This window comes from Carlito syrichta, unplaced genomic scaffold (assembly GCF_000164805.1).
Source record: "Carlito syrichta isolate Samal-C Ts95f unplaced genomic scaffold, Tarsius_syrichta-2.0.1 Scaffold307105, whole genome shotgun sequence".
NCBI lineage: Eukaryota > Metazoa > Chordata > Mammalia > Primates > Tarsiidae > Carlito > Carlito syrichta.
Genome location: NW_007251201.1, coordinates 263673 through 274435, shown reverse-complemented (window position 1 = coordinate 274435; position 10763 = coordinate 263673). Strand labels below are relative to the sequence as shown.

At 37.3% G+C, this 10763-nt stretch overlaps 1 protein-coding gene across 2 annotated transcripts in view; it reads right to left on the bottom strand.

Annotated features, from left to right (window-relative positions):
* Window positions 1-282: 282 nt before the first annotated feature.
* ZMAT3 (zinc finger matrin-type 3) overlaps window positions 283-10763 on the bottom strand; it is a 51585-nt gene continuing 41104 nt past the window's right edge. For both annotated transcript variants that reach the window (XM_008063854.1, XM_021715425.1), the window contains exons 3-6: window positions 10443-10562; window positions 7171-7337; window positions 6955-7055; window positions 283-4930 (exon numbers count right to left, since the gene is read on the bottom strand). In XM_008063854.1, coding sequence (XP_008062045.1) covers window positions 4722-4930; window positions 6955-7055; window positions 7171-7337; window positions 10443-10562 — 597 coding nt within the window. In that variant the 3' untranslated portion in view covers window positions 283-4721. The remainder of the gene's footprint in view (window positions 4931-6954; window positions 7056-7170; window positions 7338-10442; window positions 10563-10763) is intronic.

The window sequence follows — 10763 nt, the reverse complement described above, 5'->3', positions numbered from 1 at the left end:
CATTATTGTGCCAAGAGTCTCTTCATATACTTTATTTGCAAATACATAATTCACCCCTCTTTACTGAAAAAACAAGTTTGAAAAAGACCACTGGAATAAAAAAATTTCCCAAACAGTAATGTCAAATTTTCCCAATCTACCCACTACCATTCATTCACTAAGTATAAACGTAACAGAGATCACGGTGGAAAATGATCTGTGGCTGTTTCCAGCCTGGGACAACTGGATTCATCTTCAAGGTATATATATGGTTCCTAATCAATAAGGATGATAGTTTTACTTGACATCCAATCGAGATTGCATCAAGAAAAAAAAAGATATAAAACAAATCACTACAGACCTTTGTTATTCTAAGCTTCTATTTAGGAACAGTGATTAATGGCAATAATTCTGTCATCTCTTCTCTCCTTGAAATGCTAACACTTACTAAAGGCACTCATTCTGGGCTTAACGGAGACAGGGTCACATGGGACCACAAGCCACTACTTTTTTTTGGTAGCTACCCAGAAAGGGAGTTTACAAATGTTCCTCCCATTCATAATGGGAAGAAAAAGTCAAACAGCTATTATAACAGTAGAAATGTCTATGAGAAGCTATTTACACAGCTATTTGCCGATTCAGCTAGATTGACAGTCATAACTCACGATGGTAGGGTCCCCCAAAACCCTTGCCAAAAATAAAACTAAACAAAAACAAAAAAAGAACACTTTTTATTATTATATATAAAAAGCCTGAATAATGATTTAGCTGATAAGAAAAAAATAGTTGGTACGGTGGAGTTTTTTTAAACATCTGTTCAAAAACTCATGTTAAAGTTTTACCTATCCTGTCAGAACATTTTTCAATTCTAAAGAGTTCATTGTCTTTAGTGCATGTCTCACCAAGTTCTTCAGAGAGTACCTCCAGCCTAAGTTCTAGCAATGAAGAAAGAAAATAAGTTAGGTTTCAAAACCTTCCTAGGCCTGCTGTAGAGAATATTGTCGAATTGTTACATGTCTTCCGTGACACAGACAAGACTCTTTCTACACAGGTACTGGACAGTCCTCAAACTGTCGTTGCTTGCTGTCCCACCCAGCTCAGGAGTGAAGGAAGATGTCACTGATATGGATTTATCTTTGCTTCCATACACCCCAGGAGAATACTGCAAGAAAAAAAGCCCAAAACACAACTTGCTGTCAGAGATCTGTGATATTTTTCGAAAGTGCATGTAACCTCTACGAATGACCATAGAAGTTATTTATCAGCATCCTACAGTTTGGAAATTAAAGAGCAAATTGAGTTAGTCAGCAATATGGTACTCCTATTCTCCTTGTTCAAACTGTGGGTAAGTAGCTACAAGCAAGCACATCGTTTTGTAGAACAGCTACAGAGGAAGAGATTTCGTGCTTCTTGCCAGCCTTGTAAGTCGGAGAGACATAAGGATGATATCAGATAGCCATGATTCTTCTTTTTGACCTCGGGGCTTCAAAATCCTAAAGGGTTTTCTAAGTTTACCAACTCATTCAAGGGGAAATAGGGAGGAAGAGTTGGTTGAGGAACTTTGTCAAAATAAATGGTGTAAAAAAAATTATTCACCTTGCAGAATTCAGTGCAATAAGGGACAAGCAGACAGACATAATAAACAACATGCACATATTTACAAGTTGCAGGACATGATGTACAAAGTCATCGTATTTTCAGTATGGAGTCAAAAGGATTACAGGGCACAAAATAATCAGAAGGTAACTAAACTTTTCTTTTAAAAAACCACCTTAAAGGCATATGCAATCCAATCTGTTAATTGAAGCATGGCATTTTTCCTTTCCAATTTCTTGCTCTTAACACCGAAGAAGAGTTTCTAATTGTCATCTTCTAACACTGATTTTTTTTTTTTTAATGACAGCTGACACAAATATATTCACAGAGAAAAGAGACTTTGATGTTCTGGGTTCTTGTGGATGATTACTGAAAGCTACTTAATTTTTTTTACTAAAGGTTTTCCATCCTTGAATACAGCATATAAAAAGACACTAACATGATTCCTCAGGAGCACAGGTTGCAAATCCTAAAGTACATTACAGAGCAAGACTGGATTTCACAAAATGAAACCAACAGAGATCACATATCAGTGACTCAGAAGAAACAGCAGCCTGCTTATTCAGGGAAAATCACTCTCTATATAAAATATGTGAATGTGAGAAACTATACCACGCAGAGATGCATCTCTTTAGGCATTTCTTGCCTGATACCCTCTGTCAGCCTTTGTTTCACCTATGGAACACAGGAGAACACTGCAAGGTAACAAACCCAAAACAACCTATTGTCACAGAGGTCTGAGTTTTTTGGGGATGTGCATGTAACCTCTATAAATGACCGTGGAAGTGATTTATCAACTTCCTAGAGTTTGGAAATTAAGGAGCAAATTGAGTTATTGTAGGCAATATGGTACTAAAGTGTCATATAAAACAAACACATAGCTCTGTTTTTAGTGCAAAGAAATAGAGCAAGTAAAAAATAACACTATAAATCTAATTTCTTTCTTTAAAAGGAAATGCGCTTATGCATTCATAACATCCATTAAGGGCACTGGGAAACTGGAAACCTGAATACACAAGGCCTGAAAAACATCAAGCCCTAAATCCACTGCTTTTTGTATGTTTATAATGAAATTGCTTAGGGGGAAGAGTGGGGGAAATCCTCCTTTGAATTCTTTCCAAAGGGAAACTGAGAGTGGATGAAAGTCACTTTTATAAAATGTAAATTCATATTCATATCTTCTACTGTTACTTGTAATAAGGGTTCGAAAAGACCCTCTCTATGGGATTACACACATGGGGGAGGGGTGTGCATACACATGGCTCCAGAGGAAGAACATGAGATTTTTAAGTAATCGTAGAACCAAGTGGCCAGTATTATAATATTAAAATTGACCAAAAAAATATACTTAGCAGCAAAATGAGCAATTTACCGGCCAATGAGAAAAGTCCTAAATGACACTAAACTAATCAGCTATACTTTATAGATTACTACAAAAAAGGGTTATTATATCAAGAGTCACAGGACTAGACAGAATCTCAACAGAATATTATTTCATTCTTCTGTTTCTGAAAGAAAAAAGTTACCAAATTTTTCTACTTTTCAAAAAACCACCACTTCAATAGAAGACAGTAACTTGTACAAAAGGTTAATCACACAAAACTGATTTTTAAAGATGGATCTAGGTTTCTTTAAACATTGTTCCAAAGTATTACAGAAAAGAAGTGATTATTATAATTGGCCTTCTCCCCATTTATTTGCCCACAGAATTCTCAAGAAAAAAAACAAGAATTTTACCTCTAATTAGTAATAAACAATCAAGTATGAATTAACCATAGTGCAAAGATACTACTTAATATGAACTTCCTGGTGAATGAGGCCTTTCAAAAGAAGTATGGACGACCACCAGTCTTATCCATGTAAAGTGAAATATAGTAAGTCAATAAAATGTAGCTAATGGACATTCAGAGTACTCCATTAGTTAATTTAGACATACACTATAGCATCTTATTTTAAAAACAAAAACCAAAAATAAAAATACTATCATAATTATCACATACCAAAGTCATCTATATTTTAGTATCTTTAAGAAAGGTGAATTACAAAGAATAAAACCATAGTTCATGTGTTTTTCTACTAGAAACAATGACACTGAAACTTGATTTGCTTTTTTTAAAATTTCCACTATGTTTAAAACAGCAGGTAGTGATATTTTTCAGTACAGTCAACAAACTGGCGGAACAGAAAAGAATGTAAGTAAAGTGTAAGAATCAGATTATCCAAAAAGTCTGCCAGAACAAAATATCAAGTGATCTGAATTTATGGTTAAGACCATCATATAAGTGCATGTTGCTATCAGTGAAGAAGTATTCTAAGTTGAAAAATCAAATAAGTCTTTATGCTTCCTAAAGATCAGAATGAAAAAAAATTTTTAATTATACCTATCTTAAACTAATGGAATATTAAATGTTAGGCTTGGAAATCCCACAGCACAGCTGGAGCATGAAAATGAGCTTGTTAGACAAGCTACCTCAACTACAAAAAGAGAGAGAGAGAAGAGAAGAGAAGGGAAGAGGAGAAGATGGCAGTTAAATATGTGAAACCTACAATTGGAAATCAAGTTTAGCTGTTTGGAAGTGCACAAGTACACTGGGAGTGTTTGAGTTCAATGCATTTTAATGATGAGGGGGAATGTAATACAGGGGAAAAATGTCCTGGGAAAGACATTTTATGACACACCATGCTTTGAGGTGGTGGTTTCAGCGAAGTCTTGGGAAACTGAAATCTCTGCTTACCTATTTTTACTGCAATCTGAAGTAAGAACTCAATATAATTCCTTATTAAACAGTATATAAAACTAAAATTACAAAAGAAGATGAAATTTTCAAATAGTCATCGCTCTAAGTAGTCAGGCTACTAGTTGACCAGAACTTGGTCAAGATAAAGAGTTACTTCTGATGGGGTAGGTAGGTCACATGCTATAAGTCGCTCAACACAACTGGCCTGAAAGAGCAAGGCGACCTAAGAAGCACTTTCTCCACGCTACCCCCCCGCCAAGTTTTGACATCTTATGGTACCACTGCAGGTTACATGAATTAACATTAAGCAGAGGAATGTACTCATATCAAAAGGACCACAAAGCAGGGCAAGTTGACAGAAGGCAAACAACAGGCAGGACAAGCTGCTCTATCTCAATACAACAATCACTATACATATCCCAGATTCTCCATCTCGTTCCTGTACCGCTGTTCAGACACCTTGCTTTTATGCTGCTTGCTCTCTAAATGCTGGCGGAACTCCACCTCTTCGCCAGCCCCAACATTACACATTGAGCAGTAAAACTGGCCGCTTGGAGTGACGCACATGGCTAGATCACGTGGAATTCTCTGTCGAGAGCGCGGATTGAAGTAAGGACCTGGTAAAGCAAGAGATAAAGGTAATCTATTCAAGATATTCACTAAGTGACTGACAGTCTGACTAATTATCACTATAATTTGTAACTCAGAGTTCAAATTATAAAATTCACAGATTCTTAGCTTTGAATGAACGTGAAATCAATGGATTTTTAAAATTACAATTTTATACAGATTTGATATAAAGATATAAAGTGATTCCCTCAAATATAGTCAAGAAAATTGCTGTAGAGACAAATCCAAACTCTAAATGGCTATGTCTCTAGGAAAAAAAAATACCATCTTAAAAATACTTTAATTTCCAAGCATTATATCAGAAGTCTTACAATTATGCTGATACTTTAATCCAAAAATCTTACTTCTAAAAATTATCCTAAGAAAATATTAAGAATTTTTGCACAGAAACATACCAGCATGGGGAAGGGAAAAGGAAGATTCTAAAATAGGATTTGTCAAACTATGGTCATGAATGCAATAGAAAATTATGAAGTCACTAAATATAATGCCATAGGAAACTCATAATATTCTACTAAGTAAACCAAGAATATCACAAAATAGGATCTCATTTCTATTTTAAAGAAGTAGTATATATGAAGAGATTGGAATGATGTCTACAATAATTAATGACAATTTTATTTTCTTCTTTTTACATTATTGACTTAAGTTGGACCTTAATTCATTAATTCTCATCTTTTCTTTTCTACTATAATAATAAATATTTAATGCTTTTATCAAAATATTGCTTTCATTGCATCTTACAAGTTTTAATATATTTTCATTACCGTTTAATTACAAGAATTTTAAATATACACTATAATTTCTTCTTTGAACCATGAGTGGTTTAGAAGTGTGCTAAAATTCCCAAATGGAAATTTTGTTTGCCTTTATGTTTCTGTAATTAGCATCTCATTTAATTAGACTTTGGTCAGAGAACACAATCTATATTACCTTGGTCCTAAAATTTATTTTTCTTTTTAAAAAATTATTATTATTATTATTTTGTAAAGACAAGGTCTTGCTATGTTACCCAGGAGGTCTTGAACCCCTGGTCTCAAGCAATCCTCCCACCTTGGCCTCCCAAACTGCTGGGATTACAGGTGGAAGCTACTGTGTCCAGCCCTAAAATTTATTTTTCGAATATTAATGCAGCTATGCCAACTTCTTTCATTCCTAGATCTCTTGTATACAATCTGATCACCTTTGTCTTTTAACTAGGACGTCGGCAAATTTCTATTTATTATAATTACTAACATATGTGTAAACTTCTATTAATCATACTGCATCATGCTTTCTATATGGCCCTCTTTCACTTGGCTTCCCCTGCTTTTCAGTTAACTCTGCTTTTTGTTTGTATTACTTTCACGTTAACAACCTTTGCGACGTGTGTATGTATCAGAGGCGGAGGTAAATGGGAGGACGGGGGACTCTGCAGTCCTCCTTTCCCCACTAAAGACAATCAGAAAATACAAACTGCATTCTTACAAACTAGCGGTTTGAACGGAATGTGCACTTCAGAATCACCAAGGATGCATTTTCGAAGCACACACTTGTCTGGGTGCTACTCCAAATTTCCTGATTGAAAAAACTTGAAGTGACAGTTCAGACATTTTGTAAAAACTCCCTGGGCAATTCTGATTCACTACCCTGATTAAAAATCACTGCTATCATCTTTTTTATATTCCCCAAGAAGTGGGAATTGAACACATTGCAACTTTAAACCAGTAGTCCATTTTTATCATGCAATTTACATTTCTCAGCTGACAAATACCAAAGGAAACATAAAACGACTTTGGTAAAAGACTCTAAAACATAGACTGTGGTTTAAAACCAAAATAAACAGTATACCAAATAGGAGGTAAATAAATAAGACCTGAAATAAACAGTAGCCTGAAAAGCCATTAGACCAATTCAACAAAACAATGACTAATCCCAAATTCTCAGGGCTATCTATTACCATTAAAAGAAATAAAAATAAAGGAGCCCATTTGCAGAAAGGAGCCAAGATATGTGGAAATACACAGGATACCTGAATTATTCTGTACTGTGTACATATTTCTCCTATTAGGCATCATCTTAAATTCATTCCCTTCCTTCCGGGCCCGCCGTTGACCCACTTCTGAGGATTCCCTGGAGAAAATAAATGTTAAGAGTGAGACTTCTAAACAACAATCCCTTTCAATATTTTCTTTAAACACAGTCAGTGTCATATAACTCCGGCCTCAGAGAAAACGGCAATACCTACGAGAAAGAGTTACTCTGAGCTTCCGCCAGCCGCAGCCTCTTGGCATGATTCTTCCCTTGATAGTGAGCCTGAGCCACAGCCGGAGAGCTGAAGGAGGCGTCACAGAGCTTACAGTAATCATTCTCTGTGGCCAGGATCACTCTGCCTCCTGGCTTAAAGGAGCCCATCTGACATCCAAGACACAAGAAGAGACAAGGTTAACAAACACGGAGCTTACTCCCTTCTTCTCCCCAAACGTCCTTCTAAAAGCTGAAAAATAACCAAAGGATATGGCATGACCACAAGCACTCTGCTTCATAAAGACAATAATCCACTTCAGGGGGGGGGAAAAGGCTAGGGGGAAATATTGAAGCATGGTTTTGTATTATATGTACCAAATTAGTGCCTCGTGTATCAAGTACTCAGTTAAATTATAGGTATTATGACTTGTGACCACTGTATTGTTTTATGGACAAACAACACCCTGAAGGCAGATTAAGGAGTAGAATCCATATCTTGATGTAGGTACAGAAATATCTTCCCTACATTATTGTTCACTGCTGTCTCCATCCAAGAAATCTTTCAAATGAGTTTTAAAACTTCAGCATGGAAGATGTGGAGCAGTAAATAATGGGTAAATAAACAGGGAAGGTCTAAAATCACATTACCAGAAAGAGGACAGTCTGCTCAGAATCCATAAGCTTTACTGAATGCTATTTATTGGGCTTGCTGCCTAGTCCAGAAGGGATATACAGTTATATATTTTTTAAAGAGCCCCTGTGCTCCAAGAACCTATAAGCTGGCTATTGATATGATATAATCAAGGGAAAAGATGTAGCAGATCCAGACAACTGTATTCAGGCTGAGGAACAAGCTGCCAAGGGAGAACTAGCACAGTGCTCAAAAGATAGGCACTCAATAAATGTTGGGCTAACAAAAAATGGTACACTAGATTTTGGCCAGAGAAGAATATGCTACATGGTAAACGTTCTGGAAACCATATCTATCAGGAACAGTTGAAGAAAACAGCATTGTTTCACCCAGAATAGAAAATTTTTCTAGGGACAGCATAGCAGTCTTCAAAACTCCCTAAGAGTAATGCTCTGAAGAAGGCTCAGGCTGCCTGCCCAGGAGGGTGGAGCCAGTTGAAGCGTCCCCAGCAGAAGCAGTCATTCCATTCTAGAGCAGGCTTCAGGATCTCGTAATACGAAAACTCAGCTTGAAGGTCTCTCTGGGTATCGTCCTGTTCTCTAATTCTGTTTTTAACACATCTTATTTTCCTCACAAAATCCATGAGAAAGCAAAAGCTGGAATTGCTACCCACACCTTCAGCACTAAAAAACTGACACTCAGAAAAGTGAAATTATACAAAATGGTTAGAAGCAAAGGTTCCGGATCAAAAGAAATGACTGGCCAGGCGCAGTGGCTCATGCCTGTAATCCAGCATGACGGGAAAATACTTTGGGGCCAGAAGTTCAAGGCCAGCCTGGAAAACATAGTAAGACCATGTCGCTACAAAAAAAATTAAAAAGTTAGCTGGGCATGGTGGTGAATGCCTGTAGTCCCAGCTACTCAGAGGCTGAGGTGGAAGGATCGCCTGAGCCCAGGAGGTTGAGGCTGCGGTGAGTTGTGATCATGCATTCCAGCCTGGATGGCAAAGTAAAACTCCAACTCAAAAAAAAAAGAGAAAAGAAATTCTTGCTCCTTGCTCCACCACTTTACCAAATGTGTAACACTGATAAGTTATTTCGCGTATCTGAACTTCTAATAAAGGTCCCATGAGGCTGATACTGCTAGCCCATGGGGTATAGTTTGAGTGATAATGCCAATACCTCTAAATTGTTGCAAGAATTAAGTGAAGGCAGGACCTGGGACTAGAATGAAGTGAGACACTTACCTTGGGCTCAGAATTTAAGGGGACATCAAGATAAATAAGATAATCAAGATAAATAATGTTTTAGTGAAATATTTTTTTAAATTAATGCAAACAAAATGCCAAAATGTTAAATACAAAGTAAGTAACAGTGCCCTGCCAAGCCAATACTGCAGCCTGAGGCAAAAGGAAAATCAGTAATATTTATCCTAACTTTAAGTTTTTGATGTTTTGTTCACCGATTTTTGTATATTAATCTTGAATTCTAAAATATGGCATTAAATATTTATCTTGGCCAGCCACAGTGACTCGCACGTGTAATCCCAGCACTTTGGGAGGCCAAGGTGAAAAGATTGCTTGTGGCCAGGAGTTCGACATCAGCCTGGGCAACATAGCAAAACCTTATCTCCTCAAAAATAGAAAAAATTAGCTGGATGTTGGTGGCGCTCACCCATAGTCCCAGCCACCTGAGAGGCTGAGGTGGAAGGATCGCTTGAGCCCAGGAGTTTGAGGCCGTGGTGAACTGTGATCGTGCCACTGTACTTCTGCCTGGATGACAGAATGAGATCCCAACTCAAAAAAAAAGGGGGTTTGTTGTTGTTGTTGTTTTACTAAAAATAAATTTTTAAAATTGCTTTTTAAAATATTTATCTTGACTACTAAGTTTTTGGGCTCCCCCAAGTCAAGTGCATTCCTCACCTCACCCTGGTCCCAGCCCCAAGTGAAACAACGTATGAAAAATGCTCAGCACAGTGTCTGGCATATCAAGTCCTCAATTAAAGGTATTATTATTTATGACCATCGTATTGTTTATGGACAAATAACACCTCAAAGGCAGATTAAAGAGCACAATCCATATCTCAGAGGCTATTAGGAATAACCTGCCTAAATCACCAGCTCTATCTTCCAAAGGGCAAAGAGAACTTGGCTCTCAGGTATGTCTCATAATAGCAAAGTCCAAAAAGTGTTTATACAGGCTCTCTGCAGAGGGGTAATGCAGGACAAACTCAAAAACTAATTTTACAACTGGAAGACCCAATCTCAAGTAAATGAGATTAACTGCAATAAAGAAAAAAATGTGTAAAAATCTCTCTTTTCCATTCAGGGGTGAGCCTAGACATTCAGGGTCATTTAACCCAGGATTTTGAGAAATGCATAGAGCAAGACATAGAACAATATTCATTTAACCATTTTATGCATTACAAGCAGAACCAATGAGAAGTCTCCAAGTTCATAGATTTTGGCATGTGTTAAACCCAGCACTCCAGTTCAAGGAGTGGAAAGCACCAAGAGGCACCTTTCAGGATTATTAGCTCAGCTGTGCCCTGATAGACATGTTGACCACAAGCTTCCTTCTGGACCATTTGTGCAACCACCAGCTTCCACCCAACGCAGCTTCAGACTGACACGCCGGTCTCACCTGCGGAGGGGCTGGCACCACGGGAGCAGCCGCAGGCTCCACCGCATTGCTCATGCCAGCAGGAGGAGGACAGCTATTTGCTGCATAGTAATTTCGGAGTTTCTTACCATGGTTTTTACCCTGGAAGTAAAAACAAAATGAACACAACAGTTCTCCCTGATCTGCGGTTTTGCCTTCCGCAGCTTCAGTTAGCCATCGGTCCACTGTGGTCCGAAAACAGTCAGATCTTTTCAGAGAGGGAAATCACATTCACATAACTTTCACACACTATATTTTTATATTTTTATATTTTTATATATTTTTATATTTATAAAATAAAAT